The sequence below is a fragment of the Eretmochelys imbricata genome, chromosome 18 (genome assembly GCF_965152235.1).
Source record: "Eretmochelys imbricata isolate rEreImb1 chromosome 18, rEreImb1.hap1, whole genome shotgun sequence".
NCBI classification, from domain to species: Eukaryota; Metazoa; Chordata; order Testudines; family Cheloniidae; genus Eretmochelys; species Eretmochelys imbricata.
The window spans coordinates 20,571,711-20,593,555 of record NC_135589.1 but is presented as its reverse complement, the minus strand read 5'-3'; the positions used below and the strand labels follow the sequence as shown (position 1 = coordinate 20,593,555).

General features: G+C 47.6%; 3 protein-coding genes across 10 annotated transcripts in view; 2 read left to right on the top strand and 1 right to left on the bottom strand.

The window, feature by feature from the left end:
- The first annotated feature begins 2,074 nt into the window (after positions 1–2,074).
- C18H1orf174 (chromosome 18 C1orf174 homolog) lies at positions 2,075–9,461 on the top strand. Its single transcript, XM_077837486.1, has 4 exons — positions 2,075–2,231; positions 5,534–5,647; positions 7,493–8,002; positions 9,027–9,461. The coding sequence occupies exons 1-4, from the start codon at positions 2,217–2,219 to the stop codon at positions 9,129–9,131; spliced, it is 744 nt and encodes a 247-aa protein (XP_077693612.1). The 5' UTR covers positions 2,075–2,216; the 3' UTR covers positions 9,132–9,461.
- Positions 9,462–11,244: 1,783 nt separating this feature from the next.
- DFFB (DNA fragmentation factor subunit beta) lies at positions 11,245–17,614 on the bottom strand. 2 transcript variants are annotated; one of them, XM_077837484.1, is made up of 8 exons: positions 17,409–17,614; positions 16,740–16,866; positions 15,527–15,715; positions 15,033–15,083; positions 14,692–14,771; positions 14,311–14,481; positions 12,800–12,900; positions 11,245–12,228 (listed from the first exon to the last, which is right to left on the bottom strand). In XM_077837484.1, the coding sequence occupies exons 1-8, from the start codon at positions 17,520–17,522 to the stop codon at positions 12,009–12,011; spliced, it is 1,053 nt and encodes a 350-aa protein (XP_077693610.1). In that variant the 5' UTR covers positions 17,523–17,614; the 3' UTR covers positions 11,245–12,008. The 2 variants fall into 2 exon arrangements, with proteins under 2 accessions (XP_077693610.1, XP_077693611.1); XM_077837485.1 differs by lacking the exon at positions 15,033–15,083 and having other exon boundaries at positions 17,409–17,613.
- Positions 17,615–17,692: 78 nt separating this feature from the next.
- CEP104 (centrosomal protein 104) overlaps positions 17,693–21,845 on the top strand; it is a 41,790-nt gene continuing 37,637 nt past the window's right edge. For 6 of the 7 annotated variants that reach the window (XM_077837030.1, XM_077837028.1, XM_077837024.1 and 3 more), the window contains exon 1: positions 17,693–17,788. The gene's annotated coding sequence lies outside the window, so the exon portion shown is untranslated. Of the gene's footprint in view, positions 17,789–18,586; positions 18,661–21,845 lie in introns of those variants that run through there. The other variant, XM_077837025.1, reaches the window with a different exon arrangement.

Here is a 21,845-nt window from a genome sequence, read left to right as displayed (position 1 = left end):
GCTTTATGCTGCTGAGAAAAATGTCTTATCTGAATTTTCTCACAGGTAAAACATTAAGCTGTTGCCATTTGTTTCTAAGACATAAGCTGTTGCTCGCTCTTTTAAAGCCGAGAGGTGTGGACAAGAGTTGTTCCCTGAGCAATAGGGACTTGGAGAAGGAAGGTGGGTAACAACATCAAACCACTGATGAGTGTTTGTATGGTTTTGAAATCTGCAAATGTTTGAAAAGTTCCCTGTGAAGAATTCAGCATTCAGACCTTTAATCTGGTCACTTGTCAGTTCAGAGTCACAGTTATGGTATTGTACTGCACTGTTATTCAACTGATGACATAGCAATAAAAGTTTCTATATTATTCTTGATCCATTAAACCAACAAAAAGCAGATGTGCAATTTAGTGTGACACTCACAGATATGCATGCACCAAGGCCCGAATCCAGAACCCACTGAAGTCAATAGCTTCCATTGACTTAAATGGACTTTGGATAGGGCTCCAACTCTTTCCCAGCACATATGCTCTGGGTATTGTAACACGATCCGTTACAGACCACAGATACCAATCATTACTTGAAATGATAAAATACTAAATAATCCTTATTAAAAAAATAACTACATATTTAAATGCAGGTGTCTCATTCCTTGCTTCACATAAATGCATCTATTATCATTGGTGTCACTGGAGTCCTTGAAGTTAAACAGAGATTTGAGTTACTAACATACTTTGTTCCCTGTGGGTTGCACAAATGAACTGAGAGGCAAATCTGAATAAGTCCGTAACTGCACATATTATAAATCAAACTACAGTTACAGAAAGGAGACGCAGTGGGAAGGAAAAGGATCTGCAATGTTTATAACTGATAGAGCGATAAGGCAAAAATTGTGTTTTTCCAAACGTCAGCCCATTGGGGAGCAACTTGAAGCAAAATTCTTCATTTTTATAAAAAGGTGATTTTAACATAGTCCTGTCTGTGGGCAAAATTCTCTACTCCCAGCTGCATAGCCAGCCTCCAGTGAATGTTCTACCCATAATTAGCATCAATTGCTATTCTACATTCAAAATGTGCACTAGAGACCCAGCATGCAGAGGAGAATTTTGCCCCTTTACTATTATATCCACTTTAAAACTCTTTTTATGCCCTGAATTATCTCCCAAAATATAACTTTTTTGTTTGTTTGCAAACTTTTGGTGAGGGGAATGGGTCTCCTTTGTTCTCCCTCCTTTCAGAAAGGGGATTATGTGTGATTCCCACAATGTTTTTTGACAAAAACAACCATTACAGAAAAGATCATAAATGTACGGGAAGTTAAAGGAGAGAACAGTGAAGGAATGAATTCAAGATGCATGTGTTCCTTCCTCCATCTCCTCCAAACTCTCCATGCCAAGGCCCAAATGTGGAACAAACATGACACAGACCCAAAATCGGGAACACACCAAAATTATTAATTCAGGCAATTTCAAACCCGGCAGGATTCCATCGTGTTGTGTAATCAGTCTTTTGATAGCAACAGTTTCCAGACTCTTTATTTCTGATGTAAAATAATTGTCCATAATAAAAGTCTGTCACAATGGCGGAGAGGGGTATAAGTAACTTTAACACTAAAATGAGTGATGTTCCCTCCTGATGAGTGACATTTGAGAGCCATGGCTCTGCAGGTGTGCCATTTTTCTGAGAAAGCAAAAGTCAGAGCAAGACGAAGCTGAAAGGATCTCATAGTAAAGGAAGTGACTTTCCCTCACATACACCCCTATTGCCCTCATCCCAGAGATCTGAAACATTAGCTATAATATTACAATATCAGGCATTCAAACATCATGAGTGCGGCCCCGGAAATCATGAGATTAGTTTAAAATCATGACTTTTTCTAAAACAATAAATGTGGGGTTCTTTTGGCTTTCTGGACTTTGAGCTTTTTTAAGGGTCACATTTTCAAGCTTTTCTTCACAACCGCGGGGGGAGGGGGAGGGGGAAGGCGGCTGCGCCCTTCACAAAGATGGCGCCTGTTCTCTGTCTGTCTTCCCCCGCCTTTCCCCCCCGGCCCGCGAGGGTCAGAACGCCCATCACAAAGATGGCGGCCGCTGCGTGCGTGGCGTAGTGTCGTGAGCACGGCGGCGGGCGACGTCCGAGCTCGTCCCGGAAGCGGCGCGGCGCCGGCTGGGGCGGGGGAGGCAGCTGGAGCTGGCGGCGCCCGGCCAGAGCCGCCCCCTCCTGGGCGTCTTATGAGGACCCGAAAGGTGAGGAGAGCCCGAGCCCGGAGCGGCTCTGGCCGGGCCAGTCACGCTCCCCTCGGGTGGGGGGGGCTACACGGTCAAAGCGCCCCCCCCCGAGCGCCCCTCCTCTCTCCACCCCCCTTTACCCTCCAACAGCCCCCCCGTGCGCCCTTTACCCCCCCGACTGCCCCAACCAGCGGCCCCCCCGTGCGCCCTTTGCCCCCCCCGACTGCCCCAACCAGCGCCCCCCCGTGCGCCCTTCGCCCCCCCCGACTGCCCCAACCAGCGCCCCCCCGTGCGCCCTTCGCCCCCCCCGACTGCCCCAACCAGCGCCCCCCCGTGCGCCCTTCGCCCCCCCCGACTGCCCCAACCAGCGCCCCCCCGTGCGCCCTTCGCCCCCCCCGACTGCCCCAACCAGCGCCCCCCCGTGCGCCCTTCGCCCCCCCCGACTGCCCCAACCAGCGCCCCCCCGTGCGCCCTTTGCCCCCCCCGACTGCCCCAACCAGCGCCCCCCCGTGCGCCCTTTACCCCCCCGACTGCCCCAACCAGCGCCCCCCCGTGCGCCCTTCGCCCCCCCCGACTGCCCCAACCAGCGCCCCCCCGTGCGCCCTTCGCCCCCCCCGACTGCCCCAACCAGCGCCCCCCCCGTGCGCCCTTCGCCCCCCCCGACTGCCCCAACCAGCGCCCCCCCGTGCGCCCTTCGCCCCCCCCGACTGCCCCAACCAGCGCCCCCCCGTGCGCCCTTTGCCCCCCCCGACTGCCCCAACCAGCGCCCCCCCGTGCGCCCTTTACCCCCCCGACTGCCCCAACCAGCGGCCCCCCCGTGCGCCCTTTACCCCTCCCAGACTGCCCCAACCAGCGCCCCCCCGTGCGCCCTTCGCCCCCCCCGACTGCCCCAACCAGCGCCCCCCCGTGCGCCCTTTACCCCCCCGACTGCCCCAACCAGCGCCCCCCCGTGCGCCCTTTACCCCCCCGACTGCCCCAACCAGCGCCCCCCCGTGCGCCCTTTGCCCCCCCCGACTGCCCCAACCAGCGCCCCCCTGTGCGCCCTTTACCCCCCCGACTGCCCCAACCAGCGGCCCCCCCGTGCGCCCTTTGCCCCCCCCGACTGCCCCAACCAGCGCCCCCCCGTGCGCCCTTTACCCCCCCCGACTGCCCCAACCAGCGCCCCCCCGTGCGCCCTTTACCCCCCCGACTGCCCCAACCAGCGCCCCCCCGTGCGCCCTTTGCCCCCCCCGACTGCCCCAACCACCGCCCCCCCCGTGCGCCCTTTGCCCCCCCCGACTGCCCCAACCAGCGCCCCCCCGTGCGCCCCCCCGTGCGCCCTTTACCCCCCCGACTGCCCCAACCAGCGCCCCCCCGTGCGCCCTTTGCCCCCCCCGACTGCCCCAACCAGCGCCCCCCCGTGCGCCCTTTACCCCCCCGACTGCCCCAACCAGCGCCCCCCCGTGCGCCCTTTGCCCCCCCCGACTGCCCCAACCAGCGCCCCCCCGTGCGCCCTTTGCCCCCCCCGACTGCCCCAACCAGCGCCCCCCCGTGCGCCCTTTGCCCCCCCCGACTGCCCCAACCAGCGCCCCCCGTGCGCCCTTTGCCCCCCCCAACTGCCCCAACCAGCGCCCCCCCGTGCGCCCTTTGCCCCCCCGACTGCCCCAACCAGCGCCCCCCCGTGCGCCCTTTACCCCCCCGACTGCCCCAACCAGCGCCCCCCCGTGCGCCCTTTACCCCCCCGACTGCCCCAACCAGCGCCCCCCCGTGCGCCCTTTACCCCCCCGACTGCCCCAACCAGCGCCCCCCCCGTGCGCCCTTTACCCCCCCGACTGCCCCAACCAGCGCCCCCCCGTGCGCCCTTTACCCCCCCGACTGCCCCAACCAGCGCCCCCCCGTGCGCCCTTTACCCCCCCGACTGCCCCAACCAGCGCCCCCCGTGCGCCCTTTGCCCCCCCCACTGCCCCAACCAGCGCCCCCCCGTGCGCCCTTTACCCCCCCGACTGCCCCAACCAGCGCCCCCCCGTGCGCCCTTTACCCCCCCGACTGCCCCAACCAGCGCCCCCCCGTGCGCCCTTTACCCCCCCGACTGCCCCAACCAGCGCCCCCCCGTGCGCCCTTTACCCCCCCGACTGCCCCAACCGGCGCCCCCCCGTGCGCCCTTTGCCCCCCCCGACTGCCCCAACCGGCGCCCCCCCGTGCGCCCTTTGCCCCCCCCGACTGCCCCAACCGGCGCCCCCCCGTGCGCCCTTTGCCCCCCCCGACTGCCCCAACCGGCGCCCCCCCGTGCGCCCTTTGCCCCCCCCGACTGCCCCAACCGGCGCCCCCCCGTGCGCCCTTTGCCCCCCCGACTGCCCCAACCGGCGCCCCCCCGTGCGCCCTTCGCCCCCCCCGACTGCCCCAACCGGCGCCCCCCCGTGCGCCCTTCGCCCCCCCGACTGCCCCAGCCAGCGTCCCCCCCCCGTGCGCCCTTCGCCCCCCCGACTGCCCCAGCCAGCGTCCCCCCCCGTGCGCCCTTCGCCCCCCCGACTGCCCCAGCCAGCGTCCCCCCCCGTGCGCCCTTCGCCCCCCCGACTGCCCCAGCCAGCGTCCCCCCCGTGCGCCCTTCGCCCCCCCCGACTGCCCCAGCCAGCGTCCCCCCCCGTGCGCCCTTCGCCCCCCCCGACTGCCCCAGCCAGCGTCCCCCCCCGTGCGCCCTTCGCCCCCCCCGACTGCCCCAGCCAGCGTCCCCCCCCGTGCGCCCTTCGCCCCCCCCGACTGCCCCAGCCAGCGTCCCCCCCCGTGCGCCCTTCGCCCCCCCCGACTGCCCCAGCCAGCGTCCCCCCCCGTGCGCCCTTCGCCCCCCCCGACTGCCCCAGCCAGCGTCCCCCCCCGTGCGCCCTTCGCCCCCCCCGACTGCCCCAGCCAGCGTCCCCCCCCGTGCGCCCTTTACCCCCCCCAGACTGCCCCCACCAGCACACCCCCCCCTCCACTGCGCCCTTTGCCCACCCAGAGCGTCCCCACACCCTGCCGTGGTGGGAGCAGCTGTGGGGGGGTGCTGGACAGAGGTTAAAGCCATCTTGTTCCTGTCCCGATCTCTCTTGCTAACCCTAACCACTTCCAAGTTCGGGTGCGGACTTCTCCCATGTGATAAGGAGGCGAACCTCCTGCCTTACCTAAATGGAGAGAGGATTCTGCCTCAGCGGTCTGCCCTGCGCTCCTGTGGGATCTGTGTCAGATCGTTTGGGTGCACACCGTGATACTTTCGGAGAGTCCTTGTTGCTCAAATGGATGCTTCTACTGCTAAAGATTTAACAAAACCCCCACATCCCTTCTGCATTGTAAAATTGCATCTGGTTTAGCTTGCAGATGGAGTGCCATCTTCAGAACGCCAGAAGGCTGGAAACAACGCAGCAACCCAGTCTTCATCTCATCAAGAGGTTGATCTTTGCAAATCCACAAAAACAGTGTGTCTGGTAGGAAAAACCTGTGACTTTCACTTTCTGAAATGTTTTAAGAATGTTAAGTAATTTCATTTTGCACTGAGCTGTTCATTTTGGAGTATGATATAGGGGATGTTTTGACTTTTAGTAAGGCCATGAAAATTATATGTTGTACAAAATGTTCTTAGTTACTTCACCCACTTTGTCTCTGTAATAATATCTTTTATTGGACCAACTTCTGTTAGTGAGAGGGACTAGCTTTTGAGCCACACAGAGCTCTTCTTCAGGTCTGGGAAAGGTACCCTAGAGTGTCACAGCTAAATGCTAAGGGACCATTCAACAGAAATTGGTCCTATAAAAGATATTACCTCAACCACCTTGTCTCCCCAGCATCCTGGGACTGACACGGCTACAGCTAAACTTTAGTTAATTTACACATGATTATCCAGAGAGCAAGGGAGATGGAAATAAACATGCATAACATACATGCCTTGTATTAGCTATATAAATAAACATAGCGATGAACATTTAATATATTGACATATGGAACATTCATTTCGCTTGTTAATATGGATGTGTCAGTAATTTGAGGTACGCCAGATCATATATAACTAATTCTGATTCCTCAGGTTGTTACTTCAGAATATCAGGGTGGCAGTGGCATGTTTTCTAAACATGCAACCAGTAGTGCGTACATGCAAATAAATGCACTGGCACCTTTTCCTTTTCACTCTAAAAACAAGGTTTTTTTGCATATTATGTCTATACAGAGGTTGAATTGTCCAACTTTTGTATCATAAAACCTTGGAAATGGTTCTAAGGAACAACAGCATACTATAGAGGAACACACTGGAAGTGAAATCCTGTCTTCCTGTTGACTACTGTACTGGCAGTTAACCTGTTCTGTTTAAAAAAAAAAAAAAAAAAAGTACTCTATAGTAATATGTAGTTTTATCTTGAGTTTATAAAGTGGTAATTTATTTTTCCTTAAACTTACAGTTTCATGGTTGATAATGGCAATAATGAATAGTTAAGGCATTTTCTGGTCAGTCAATGGCTGGTGAAGTTAATGACTCCATTTCTTCAGCAAGTCACTAATTACTAAGAAATAATGTGTCCTCCCCAGCAATCATTATCCCTTACTTTCTGTCTAGGGTTTTACCTTTAATATATGTGCAATGTGGCCTACTTATGGCTGCTGTGGGAACCACAGTTCTTCTGAGGTTTAAAATCTGTTTAAACACAGCAACGAAGGGTTTTTTGCATCTAATTATAAACAGCTACAAAATGAGCCACCAGTGTGATCGATTTAGCTTGAGAATTGGTTAAAGAAAATGTTTCAGATTCACTATATTTACATTATTTGATTATATGGCTATGCAAAAAAACACAATCAAGGGAACAAGTTTATACATTGTGGAGTCAGTTTTCTGGATTTGTTGTTCACAGCATAAAGTGCACTGTGGTAAACCATGTGTGTATGTACTGTCTTGTGAATTCCTATATAGCTATCTCATAAAATAAGGTGTATAAAGTTGTTTGTTCTGTTATGGTAATTATCAAGAAGAATATTGTGAAAAATATGATGGGTGATCATCCACATGCTACGTTAGTTCTGTGCTTTCTATGGGAAGAGGATTCCAAATGGTGATTGATTGTTTGTAATTTTGTGAAATGTAATTGCGTCAAATTTTAAACCCACTGTTTATCATAAAATCAACTTTACTTAAGCATATAGCTTTAGATCAAACGGCAGCCCCTTAAAGAACACCCAGTGTTCACTTCATTAAGCTGTTAAGCTCCATATCCAGCCTGCCGCTAATGTTGTCTAGTGAAGTTTATTTGAACTAGACCTTAGATCTTCTTTCTTTGTGATAGGCTTCTTCACACAAAGCAACTGACAGACGCCCTTCAAAGAGGCTAAAATGTGAAAAAAACAGTCTAGTGAAACTGCAGTTACAAGAACTTGTATCTGGAAATGGAAGTGTTCGCCGTCTGAAAGAACCAACGGAAACATCTGATGAGACTCAACTCTTGGGAGACTCAGTTGACCCCAATATGAAGCCTTTACAGAGTAAAATCAAAAGTGCACCAAAGATTAATGAAGAGAGAGAGGGGAATGATGATGATATTTCCATAAAACCATCTGCACTGAAGGGAAAGAGCTGCCCACCAAAGAAAGAGGAAGGTGAAACTTTTCTGCAAAACCATATCCCAAATGTGGAAGAGGAGAGCAGCTGTGGAACTGCGTTTTCAGATGAGTCTGGGCTGGAGACCGTGGATCTCCAGAAGAAACCAATTCAATTGGATAATAGTGCTTTCTTAGATGAGGACAGTAACCAGCCAATGCCAGTGGATCGATTCTTTGGAAACATTGAGTACATGCAGGTAAGAAGAATAAAACTCTGAAGTGTTTTTTTTTGTTTATTTTAATTTTGCTCTTATGAACTCCTTTCTAGCTTCTAGTCTATATGTCCAAAGAATGTTAGAGTGGTGCCAAAACTTCAAGCAAATTTGACCAATATTGACAATCTGTTAGACAAACATAGAATCATAGAATATCAGGGTTGGAAGGGACCTCAGGAGGTCATCTAGTCCAACCCCTGCTCAAAGCATCCTGAGCTATTGGGTACAGCCGGCTGATAATCTTTCAACTGAACATCTTGATTTGTTTTGTTTTTAAGGGGGGGGGGCAGTCTAATCTAAATTGAAACATTTTGCAGGAACTTTTGATTTTGAAAGGAAAACGTCTAAATGTTTTTTCAGCTTTATCATTTTGTTTTGGTAAGGTAAAATGTTTCATTTCAATAGTGTCAAATTTTTGACTTACTATATTTTAATAATATTAAAGACCATCTTTCATATTCTAATATGACAACCAAAACTAAACATTTTTACCTAAGCAAAAGAATGTTTCTGAATCAGGATTTTTGAGAATTTTCCCACAGAACAGAAATTTTCCACCAGCTGAACTAATGGATTGAGTATGGGACAGGATTTTGAGTTCTATTCCCAGATCCACCACTGACACATTGTAATTTTGGACAAGACATAATCTTTTTCCCCAGCTGTTTAATGAGGAATAATACTTAACCATCATACAGGGGTAATGTGCGGATTTGTTTGTAGAGCACTTAGCCCAATTTTTTCCCCCCAAGTATTAAAAAAAGAAAGCAAGAACCACACATTAAGGCAGATGTTAAGAGCAAAAAATGAGCAGTTTGAGCAGGCTCACCTCAGACTGCTTTTGCTTAAGATGTATGTGAACACAGTCAGCTGCAGTAGAGTATATGTTAATGTCTAGCATATACCAGTTGAGGAACCTGTATAAAGTAATGTGAAATGTCTGTATGGGAGGGCTGTTTAGTTGCTACAGCAGCTGGCTTTTGTTAATAAATTCTCTTTCTTAAAGGACCTCCCAGCAGCTGCAGTCACATGCACCACAATGAGCAGGCGAGAATTTAGAAAGCTGCACTTCATTGCAAAGGAAGACGATGACGACGATGATGCACTTTAAGCACAGAATGCAAAAAACATAACTTTTATAGTTGTTAAATTGTCTCTTTCTATAAGTCTGTTAAAATAATTAGTGATCCTATTATAATTAGCTGCCCTACCCATCACATTTCACTGGCATGACATCTTTGTGCAAGTGCCTTTCCTAGAGAAACTGTCTGTTTCTCTAGGAATCCTAGACAAAACCCCGAAGCTGGGTGTGGAAGAGAGTGAGTGCCTTTACTAGTGAATGTGGAAGTATGAAGTCTGTAGGATTTAGAAGCCACAGCTACTGATTTACCAATTTAACAGCATTAAAGGACTTGTTGCTTTAATAAACTAAGCAATTTTACTTTATCTCTTTGGTGCGAAGAGGAACAGCTAACGAGCATTATGTAAATTTGAGCACGTACAACACAGATAGGTCGCCGTGGGGCTAACAGTGATCTTCTTAAAAAGAAGAAAAACCTTAAAAGCAAAATGTGACTAACACATGTTTGTGTTCTTCACAGGTGCCTAGTAAGTAAGCTGCTGGTACCCAATACCTAAGAGGGAGTCCATCCTGTATTTCTTATGTTTAGTGTTATACCATTTGTTTACTTCTGAAACTAATCAATTCAACTTACAAACCTTTAAATTGTGGTTCTGTTGGGAAAACTGGCCCTGTACAAATGTCAGTGTGGGTTCTGTTTTGTCTCTAGATGACCAGATGTGCTTATTTTACAAACAAGTATGAGAGCTTTACTCTCTGTTCAATGAACTCCACCTACCATCTGAGGTATAAGCTGGGTTTTCTTTCTTTCACATATATTACCAGCAGTAAAGATACTGCAGGATAAATATTGCCCTCATTTATACCTATGTAACCTTACTGTTTTCTTCAGTTGGTTTACACAGCTCTCATTTATGGGAGCTCAGTAAATCTGTTGATGCTCAAGAAGGAATAAAAACTAATCTCTGAGCTTTCTTCAACCATTTATTACTAGATGAATGGGTGCTGGAAGTACAGAATAAGGTTGGTCTGCCTGATTTTCCCAGGTTGTAGTGGTTTTGGAAAATGAGCAGCTTCAAATAACTTCATGAAAATTGTTAGTTCATTTAACATTGGTAACACTTCACTGGCAGTGGTTATTAGGCAATAAGCTTCTAGATCTTTATTTTTGAAACATTTAAGTACTTGCTCTCTATACTTCTAGAAAAGTAGGGAACATCTCAGCAGATGGCTTACATATATATTAATTTCTACAGCTATTGCCTATTAAGCATCCACATAAAAGCTGAATGAATTGTATATGATATGTTCATTCACTTATTTTCACTTCTGATATGATATTACTGTCAGCAATGTCTTACTGCTTTTCCTCTTTTCTAATACACAGGCATTCAACTTTTTTTAAATAGTGTAGTTATGATTTTTAACTAAATCTTGCTGTAATCCCTATAGCTTTTGTCTTTCAGGCTTTTGGGGATTTATTTGTAAACCCCTGTCCCTCATAAGTGTCTATTCAGGCGGAATAACATTTATTTTGAATAGCATCTTGAAGGGTGATATTAAATTATTTAGGGAACATACTGTATAGACCACATTAGATTTGTCAGCAGGGCAAGAACAGGATCTTCATTTTGTTGTTACATCTCCAAAAATATCCTGGAGTGAATGTGTAGATTTCTTATTTACTGGTATTAAAACAGTTACAGATTACTATTCAATTGTTTTGATTGTATAAAGAAGTATATGTTTAAAAATTAACAGGGACAGGTAACTATTGGGTCTGCCATAGCCCTGCTTTAAAAATGCACCCGCTCATTGTATAGCAGCAATGCTGAATGCTTATTTTCTGAGTTTGTTACTCACTTTATATAGTAAAACTTCCCCACTTTGAACAATAAGATGGTACTTTTTTACTAATAACCTAATGCTACTTGGAGTAGTGTTTGTGGTGGAAAAGAGAGAGACGCAAGTACATGGAAAAAACAGACAGGCATATTGTGACCAGTGTTTCACCAAATGTAAAAACACAATTCTGTGCCAAAAGACATTATTCTAGCCTGACCAATTTATACTTCACTCTATCAGAAGTGGGTCTTAGTTCATTTGATTTTGCACTAGTTGCTTGTACACACCTTATCTCTCCTTTATACTTATGTATGAGGCAAAAGATGCCTGAAAGATCTTTATTAAACAAATATATAAAAATACATTGAAGTTTTACATTAACATAGTTCCTGAGAATTCAGTTGATTTCAGATGGCCTTTTTTAAAAAAAATCATTCACATTTTACTACATAATTAAGAGGTAGAGGGGAGCACAGCTGATGAACAGACAATTATCAAAGATATTGAACATACAATGCCTTTTCCTATAATATCCTTCATATGCAGTACTGTACACCACTGCAAGAAATGTCAAGCAGCCAAGGAAGTTGGAAGATGTTTTTTTAAAAAAAACAAGAGGAATATGAACCAAGAAAAAAAAAAGAATCTAGCACCACTGATAGTTCCTTTAGAAAATATGTATGTAAAATAATAGGTTAAAAATGGGAGTCATTAGTAGATTAGAGCAGAGATCACAGGGACACAGAACTGGGAGTAGCTCTGCCACTAACTGTGTGGTAGCCTTTGGTAAATCTAAGGCACACGGATTGTTTGCCCAGCTGTAAGCTCTGTAGAACAACTTAACTACCTCACAGAAAATGAGCTGGGGCCTCAGAAACCAACTGTATGAAAGGTGGAATGACAAATGTTTGAATGAGGTTTGATTGCAGCCACACATATTAGGGAATTTAGCAAGAAGAGATCAATCTATGATGTTCTTTCACTAAGAATTTCAGAAATATTATAAATGGTGTCCTTTCATATAGTTTAGAAAACCACAGCAAAAAGCCATCTTCAGGGAAGTCACTTTGAGACCTTCTGCATTCGCTTTCTTTTTCTGTATATTTTAGTTTTGTCACAGGTGAGATTATGGCTGGCTTTCTTATGGCAAGCAATATGCACTAGTTTTAAATTTTCCAGAGTAAATAGCAACTGATAGAAGTATTCCCAGGCTACTTCCCTTCCATCTTGTTCTTTGACAGCTTCTGCCAGTGTTGGTACAATAGTACGTTTCTTCTCTATTCTGCAATATAAAATGAGGGAACCATTTTCCATTATTGACTGTAACAAACTTCCTTTTAACAAACCATGTATGTATTCCCTAAAGGAAGGATGGGAGCTAACCTTTCAGTCATGTGTAAGATTTTTCTGGATTGATATTAGGATGTGTGTGGTGGTGATGGTAGTTTTTTTTAAATTCTAAAGAAAGGAGCTTAGCATGAGTAATGTGGACCCTAGAATCCTATGTAATTTCTAATTACATAACACCTGAAACAGCTTTGGGCAGGGGCAGAAATGAAAGACTAGTCACCTGAGCCTAGTGGGGGATGTTTTTAATACACAGAGAAGTTAGGGGTAAGGGAAGAGCAGCTAACAATGAATGTACTAGAATGTAGTATGTATTGTAGATTTCTATCTTGCCACCCATTTCTGCAATATCTGAGTACCTTCCATCTCAGCGGATTTAGGATAAAATGAGCAGACCAACCATCAGACTTCCCCATAAGATGAAAACAAGCTGGGTTGGTATCTTGTTTAATGCTGAAGGTGGACGGTGTGTAACAGGTATGTTTGGTTTAATGTTCTATACGTACATATGATCGAGATTCCATGTACTGAAGAGGATTCTGCTCTCCCTGTTACTGTAGGGATTGATGGAATGTTTACACAGGCAGTAATCCCTGTCAAAAGGACCCTGTAAAAAGATAAAGGCAGTGGGATAGTATCCACCCAGGAAAATGTATTCAACTTGTTGCATAGGAAAAGATATGGGAAGAATCAAGGCCATCCACTGACAAAGCCTGCCTTTGGAAACACAGGATAAAATTTTAATAGTTCTTCCCTGCACAAATAAGCAATCAATATCAGTAAGATAACTTATGCTTGTATTTAATTAGGTATCTAAGTAGTTATCTCTTTCCTCAAATTCCATCACTGTAGAGCAGTGGTGGGCAACCTGCAGCCCATCAGGGTAATCCGCTGGTGGGCTGCAAGACCGTGTTTACATTGACTGTCCTTAGGCACAGCTGCCCGCAGCTCCCAGTGACCACAGTTTGCCGTTCCCGGCCAATAGGAGCTGTGGGAAGCGGCAGGCAGCATGTCCCTGCAGCCCACGCCACTTCCCACAGCTTTCATTGGCTGAGAACAGTGAACCGTGACCACTGGGAGCCATGGGTGGCCGTGCCTAAGGACGGTCAATGTAAACACTGTCTTGCGGCCCACCAGCGGATTACCCTGATGGGTTGCAGGTTGCCCACCACTGCTGTACAGCATGCCAGCACTTGCTGCAGCAGAGAACTCTGGCTAAGAAATGACTGTGAAATGTGTGCCTATGTAAGAGGTGAAGGGGGGGCAGCTCTTAGCATGGTGGAACTTTTAACAATGATTGGAAAGCTTGTACTGAAGCCCCTGATACCGCTGCTGTTTTACAACAATTTGTGGATCAGTGGTTCAGGAGAGCAGATGTGAAATCCAATTTTTAGCTTATAAAGGGCAAGAAACAAGTCCTCTTTTAAAGCTGGGTGATTGTTTACACAACCATTGGCACCATGTCCTGCTGAAAGCCTAACAGAAATGTCAGCCTAAATCAGACATTTTACTTAAATAAAATACAGAATCCTGGAAAGCCCTGCCTCCCCTAGTAAGGCTTGAATTTGTTCAGCAGTATGACAATCAGCAAAGGGACACTGTCAACTTAAAAATGTTGTAAATCAGTTAGTTATGTTACCCACACCCTTGATTAATAAAAGAGGTAATATGCCACACTTTGCTTCTCAAAAGTTGGATGCTCAAAGTAATTAGTCAGTTTCACTCTCAGTGCTGCAATGTTTAAAATATCACTCCAAAAAACAAAACACTTGTTGGTCTTAAGTCTTGTTTAAATTTAGTAAAAACACCAAAGAATTTTATCTGAGAACAAATTATGCTGGCAGCGTCCTTCAGTCACTGTAGGTAGGTAAATTATTTCTCTTCAGTTTAATAGTTTGCAGTGCCTAGAGGCTTATTCTGCCTTTAAATGCTAACTCCCATTACAATTTATTTTCATAAGCACAGCACATAAAATATACTTTACACACACTTATTTGTCTTCGAAATAGTTTCTTACTTGACAGGAGAACCATCCCTCAGTAGTGCAGAGGCGGACCGCCGCCTCCTCTCTTCTGTCAAAGTAACAGCCATTATATTTAACAGACTTCAGTTTATCCAACATAAAGTCAGTTATTCTTTTATATTCTGCTTGTGCTGCTGGATGAACAGCTGAAGTATAACTGCTAACCTTTAAGAAAATAAAAAGCACTATGTCATTCCTAGCTCAGACAGTGCCTACTGCACCCTGAATCTACTTAATAAATCCAATAGATTTAAATGTACAACTTATAGTTCCATGGCTGTTTATGGAAAAAAATTCAGCTGTTCAGGTCTAATGTAAAGATTTATTTTTAATAACAGCTTGAAACCAAGCTACATTCAAAACAGCAATTTTTACCTCTTTCATATAACTTCGTATTCTGCTTTCACAACTGTATCTCATATAACTTGATTTATTCTTAAAGCGAGACTCCATACCTAAAAGAAATAAATATTTTATGACTTGTATAAAAAATCTCAAGCTGTTGTTTTACTTGGCTGGATCTCTAGCTCCTTTTCTTTATGAAATGAAGTGAGTATGATTGTTTATTTGCTTTGCTTCCCTGTTCATAGTGTAAGCACTCTGGACACCAAGAATGCCTTACTATTTTGGCTTTACAGAGGGCTCAGTACATTGTTTGTACTTAATAAATCATATACCAATCATTGCTCTTAACGGTACTCCTTGATGGCCCATACCTGGCATACGATGTTTAGTTCCAGGCGCTTCTGTATCAGAAAGATGACAAACTGAAGGGTATTTAGAAAGGAACATCACAATGATTAGGGTACGAGATCGATGGGTTTAAAAGGAGATATTAAAAGAGCCAAATAGATATAGCTTAACTGAGTGACATCTAAAGGGAACAGATATCTAAACAAAGAGGAATATACATCAAAAACATCTAAATACTAAAGAGTTGCCCAGAGACTGTATATGTAGAAGAAATGGGAGGCAAGTAAGAGGAATATCTGACAGATCTACTGAACTGTACAATAATGTTCCTAGGCAAATGGCAGGATCCTCTTCACTTGGGTCATTTTAGAATTAGATTTGATAAAGCATAGAGGAGTTGAAGACCTAGACCATGTGTTGTGATCAAATCTAAGAAATTAAAGATGGAAATTGTTTTAAACTATCTCATCTATCATTCTGCTGAGAGATTTAACTGCTATACTGATACAGAACTTACCTTCAAACCACTTTCTGTCTTCCTCTCTGCTTTCCGCCAAAATGTTTTCACTTAGGTTTGATATGAGATCCACTAGAAGCTTCTGTCTCTTGGGAGCCTGCTCATCTGATAGCAGCTTTTGTGCAGCCTCAACAATGTCATCTTTTTGTGCGTAAAATGTATTTAGGAAGTGATCTATGTCACTGACAACTGTAGTTTTAAATGAAGAAAAAAGCAAACTAGTGCTAGGAAAACTTATGTAGTCTGAACTGTGCTTTCAGCTGGGGTTTTGGTGTGTTCCATAAAAAGTCTCTGGGACGGAATAAAAAACATTTTAAAAGAGTAATATGCTACTTGCCAACATTTATATCTTAATTAAAAGTAAATCCAAACCCGCACTATTGACTTTCTAGTGTTTCATCAGAAATGTGGGAGCAAAGGGTTTCCCTTCAGGCCAACTTCCCATCACCTTATTCATGATGAACAGCATCTTGCTCAGAGTAGCCCCATTGACTTCAACATGACTACTTGGGGAGTAAGATTCCACTCAGAGCAAGTAAAGGCATCTTTACTTTTGTTCTGTGCCTGTTCAAAAACCTACCAGGCTTTTCTCCACCCAAGTAACCAACTCTGAAAAATGAGGGAAATTTCTTCCAGTTTACTTTTTACTTTTACCTTAGTAATAAAGGTTTCAGAGTAGCCGCCGTGTTAGTCTGTATTCGCAAAAAGAAAAGGAGTACTACTGGCACCTTCGAGACTAACAAATTTATCTGAACATAAGCTTGCTTGAGCTGTAGCTCACGAAAGCTTATGCTCAAATAAATTTGTTAGTCTCAAAGGTGCCAGTAGTACTCCTTTTCTTTTTTCTTAGTAATATAGTAACACATCACGAAAAAGTGGGCAGCCCATTGCACACATTTTTAAAATAAGGGCGTGAACAAAAACCCAATGATAATGCATCCACATGTATTTTTAAGATGACCACTGTAGATTAGCTTTAGTAGTTCAGACTAGTAAATGCACAGTAGAATGTTGTAATGAAATTTTAGTATGGTATCATACTCCTTTTTGCAGATTGGTAAACTGAGGCACAAGGAGGCCTTTACAAGGTCACCTTGAGCAACAGTTGCAAAGATGAAGATAAAATCCCAAATTCCGACTCCTTCCCTTTTGGGGTTTCGAAATGTGAAACTGTTTAAGCTGCAAGATAAACGGATAAATTTTTCCCACTTACAACCCTGCCAGGTCTCCCCTGGGGCTAGTAGTACAAGGTCTGTATTATCTGGAACGCTGTGGAAGTAACCTTCAGTCAGTTCTGTCCCATCCTCATACAAACAGAGCCGGCAGTCGGGAAAAGGAAGCTGTTCACAAAAAGAACACACACGCGCACACAGTTGCACTTTAATGAAGGTACCCTGCCAATGGACCCACAGAAACCTTTACAAGTGAGATCCGTTAAAATAAACAATGTCACATCAGCGCAGGTGCAAAAATACAGATTCCTCGAGCACCGAGAGGTGCCTCTGCGGCTCCAGAGCCGGGGTCTGCTCCAGGGCTGCCCGCCCTGGACTCTGGGACGGGGTGAAGGTGCAGGGGCCCCGTGATCGTCCGCTCCCGAAAAGCGGAGTGGTGGTGGGGGGGTATCCGGGAAGACAGGCCCCCCTGCTCTGAGGGCGATGCGCCCCTTACCCCCCACGCTCGGACGCGCCTGCCGGTCGGGGGCGCTCAGGTGCCCTAGCTCTGGGGCCCCCACCAACACCCCGCGACGCACGGGGGGGGGGGGCGCGGGGCCCCTGGGAGGAGGCTGTCCTGACAGCGCCTCGGGCCCGCCCCAGGGGAGCGACGGCGCGGAGCCAGGCCGAGCCCTGGGGCTGCCCGCAGCCGGGCTCGCCGGGGCTCGCACCTGCAGCCGCTTGCCCGCCTTGCGCAGCAGCTCCGGCAGGCTCCGCCCCGCCACCCCGTACTTCTGGGGGCCGCGCAGCCTGCGGATCTTGAAGGCCTTGGGCCGCGGGGCCATGGCCCAGCCGAGAGCGGGGCCCGAGCCTCTGGCATCAGCAGCTCCCGGGCCCTAGCGCCGCTCGGATCACATTGCGCATGCTCACAGCTCCGGACGCCGTGAGAGTTACCGAGGCGGGGAAGCAGTCTGCCCGCCCCATCGCCAACTCGGCTGGCGCATGCGCAGATGTGGCCGGGCCGCGCGGCAGGATGTTGCGCATGCGCAGGGGGCGTGGACTAGGCCGGTTGCCATGAGAGCAGTGGCCCTGGCGATGGCGCCGGAGTGAAGTAGGTTGAGGGCGAGGGCTGCCGGGAAGGGGGGGGGTCGTTGCCCCGCTCGGGGTCCTGTCATGCCCGGGGTGAGCGGTAACGGGTGTCCTTGGCCGGCCCCGCCCCCATAGGCCTGTGACTAGGGGGACCCCAGACCCGGCCGGCCTGGGCAGGGCCGTCTCCTCCCTCCTCCCCACAGCACCCCCGGGCTCAGGCCCGGGCCCCCGGGCGAGCCCCTGGCGCTTCCCTGCCGGCCTCGCGTTGCTGGGCGGGAGTCGCCGCCGCACGCTGCATTTGTCCGCCCCCGCCGGAGTCTTTGTCGAGTTTTACAACAACCCCCCCCCCCCCCAGCGCTTAGGGCCTGGCCCCCCGACCCTTCCCCTTTGACCGCCCTGGAGACAGAGCCTGGCTTTCACCGGGGATGAGCCGCACCCCCCCGCCCCCGCTCCCGTTTCTGTGCTCAGCCCTCTGTGCAGGCGTCTCAGCAAGCTCCCCCCGCCCCCCAGTCAAGGGCGCCAGTTGGGCAGGGGAGAGCGGCCCCCCGAGTTTCACACAGGAGGTGTGCAAGCTCCCAGGTGGAGCTCTTCACCACAGCACAGGGCTCGTGTGAGGCTGTGCAAAGGAGAGGTGCCCCTCGGGCAGGGAGTCAGGATTTTGTTTACAAACAGAGGCCGGTTTCAGAGTAGCAGCCCTGTTAGTCTGTATCCGAAAAAGAACAGGAGGACTTGTGGCACCTTAGAGACTAACCAGTTTATTAGAGCATAAGCTTCCGTGGGCTACAGCCCACTTCATCAGATGCATAGAATGGAACATATAGTAAGAAGATATGTATACATACAGGGACATGAAACAAGGGGTGTTACCATACACACTATAAGGAGAGTGATCAGGTAAGGTGAGCTATTACCAGGAGGAGGTGGGGGAGAACCTTTTGTAGTGATAATCAAGATGGGCCATTTCCAGCAGTTGACAAGAAAGTGTGAGGAACAGTAGGGGGGAAAATAAACATGGGGAAATCGTTTTACTTTGTGTAATGACCATCCACTCCCAGTCTTTATTCAAGGCTAAGTAAATGGTGTCCAGTTTGCAAATTAATTCCAAGTCAGCAGTCTCTTGTTGGAGTCTGTTTTTGAAGTTTTTTTGTTGTAATATTGTGACTTTTTTTAGGTCTGTAATCAAGTGACCAAAGAGATTGAAGTGTTCTCCAACTGGTTTTTGAATGTTATAATTCTTGAGGTCTGATTTGTGTCCATTTATTCTTTTACATAGGGACTGTCCGGTTTGGCCAATGTACATGGCAGAGGGGTATTGCTGGCACATGATGGCATAGATCACATTGGTAGATGTGCAGGTGAATGAGCTTCTGATAGTGTGGCTGATGTGATTAGGCCCTATGATGATGTCCCCTGAATAGCTATGTGGACACAGTTGGCAGCGGGCTTTGTTGCAAGGATAGGTTCCTGGGTTAGTGGTTTTGTTGTGTGCTGTATGGTTGCTGGTGAGTATTTGCTTCAGGTTGGGGGGCTGTCTGTAAGCAAGGACTGGCCTGTCTCCCAAGATCTGTGAGAATGATGGGTCGTCCTTCAGGATAGGTTGTAGATCCTCGATGATGCACTGGAGAGGTTCTAGTTGGGGGCTGAAGGTGATGGCTAGTGGCGTTCTGTTACTTTCTTTGTTGGGCCTGTCCTGTAGTAGGTGACTTCTGGATACTCTTCTGGCTCTGTCAGTCTGTGTCTTCACTTCAGCAGGTGGGTATTGTACTTGTAAGACTGCTTGATAGAGGTCTTGTAGGTGTTTGTCTCTGGCTGAGGGGTTGGAGCAAATGCGGTTGTATCGCAGAGCTTGGCTGTAGACAATGGATCGTGTGGTGTGGTCTGGATGAAAGGTGGAGGCATGTAGGTAAGTATAGCGGTGAGTAGGTTTCCGGTATAGGGTGGTGTTCATGTGACCATTGCTTATTAGCACTGTAGTGTCCAGGAAGTGGCTCTCTTGTGTGGACTGGTCCAGGCTGAGGTTGATGGTGGGATGGAAATTGTTGAAATCATGGTGGAATTCCTCAAGGACTTCTTTCCCATGGGTACAGATGATGAATGTAGCGCAGAATAGGGGCATTAGGGGACGAGAGCTAAGGAAGCGTGGTTCTAAGTCAGCCATAAAAACGTTGGCATACTGTGGGGCCATGCGGATACCCATAGCAGTGCCACTGATTTGAAGGTATACATTGTCCCCAAATGTGAAATAGTTATGTGAAAAAGTCACAAAGTTCAGCCACCGGGTTTGTCATGACATTATCAGGGATACTGTTCCTGACGGCTTATAGTCCATCTTTGTGTGGAGTGTTGGTGTAGAGGGCTTCTACATCCATAGTGGCTAGGATGGTGTTTTCAAGAAGATCACCAATGGATTGTAGTTTCCTCAGGAAGTCAGTGGTGTCTCGAAGATAGCTAGGAGTGCTGGTAGCGTAGGGCCTGAGGAGGGAGTCTACATAGCCAGACAATCCTGCTGTCAGGGTGCCAATGCCTGAGATGATGGGGCGTCCAGGATTTCTAGGTTTATGGATCTTGGGTAGCAGATAGAATACCCCTTCTCGGGGTTCTAGGGGTGTGTCTGTGAGGATTTGCTCTTGTGCTTTTTCAGGGAGTTGGCTGGTGATTAAATTAAAGACATGGAAGTTTAGCCTGTAAAAGAGGAATACGTCCCTGGAGAGGGGGGAGGGGTTGTGTTAGAAAGAACAGGGGATTTAGAAAAAATATAGCGAAGCACTGAGCCAAGGTTACATGCAGAAAAGGGGGAGATTTGGGGGTGTAGGTGGAAAGAAGGGGTCAGACCCAGGGCAGGGCTAGCCATGTATAGAGAGGTTCCCACTCTACCCATGGTACTTACGTGGCCCCATCACCGCAGTATCTGAGGCTGTGCCTCACAACGTCTAACCTATTTCTCCTCCCAGCCTCTCGGTGAGGTAGAGCAATGCTGTTATCCCCATTGTACAGGTGGAGCACTGAGGCACACAGAGACTAAAGGCCAGATTTTCAAAGGTATTTAGGCACCTAGTGAGGTTTTTCAAATGCACTTAGAAGATTTGGTGCTTTGTAAACCGCACTAGGTATCTAACTGCATCTTTGGGTGCCTAAACACCTTTGAAATTCTGTCCTTAAAGCATTGACCTGGGGTGGGGTCAGACAGGAAGTCCATGGGGGGAGTAGAACCCAGGTCTCTCAGGACTAGCTCCCTATCCAGTAGACCAGCCTCTCTCTCTGCTGCATGCTGCAAAAAAGAGGACTCTGATAGATGGGAGCAAAACCATGGCGGCCAGTTCTCTGAGACTCCAGCAAATGGTCCCAGGATGGATGTCATGGTTGACAGCATGAAAAGCAGCGCAGAGGTTAGGAAGGATGGAGAATGAGAGTCAGATGAGAGGAGATCACTTAACTCCCAAGGGGTGGCAGGTTCTGCCCCATGCTGGGTTGTAGAGCAATGGCTGCTGTGCAGTTTTACGTTTTAACTGAAAACCATTTTGTTCAGTCATTTTTTGTTCTGAATTTGAGAAAAAGAAGGAACGAGAAAGTGTCATATAAGTATCAGATGTGTTTATGCCTCAAATTCTTAGGGTTTCAGCTGTATTGAGGCCAATTCCAGAACAAAGAACAGAAACTGCATCCACAGAGTCCATAAAGTCAATGATTGTCATGATTTGCATTATTCACTGGGCACCATCTGTGTGCTCGGCACTCTTCAGAATATGCCAGAAAATCCAGTCCCTGAGCCAATGCGTATAAAATGTGTAAATCTGGATAAGATGGCTCAGATATTTAAATATGAGGTTGTACAGTTATTGACCACACGTTTTCACATGTTCACTGTGATGTTTATAGCTCTGAGTGGAGGCACTTCTGCAGTAGAAGTTTTACTTGATTAAGGACTAGAAGATTTGACCCTCCAACTTTCTTTCTAAAGGAAGAGCTGCCCAGAACTCCTGTGCCTGTTTGTTTTCCTTTCCTGCCTGCAGTTGCTCTGATATACCTCAGAAGTCTGTTTTTTTCTCAACTTTAAGATATAGAATTTTCTTGGTGTTTGG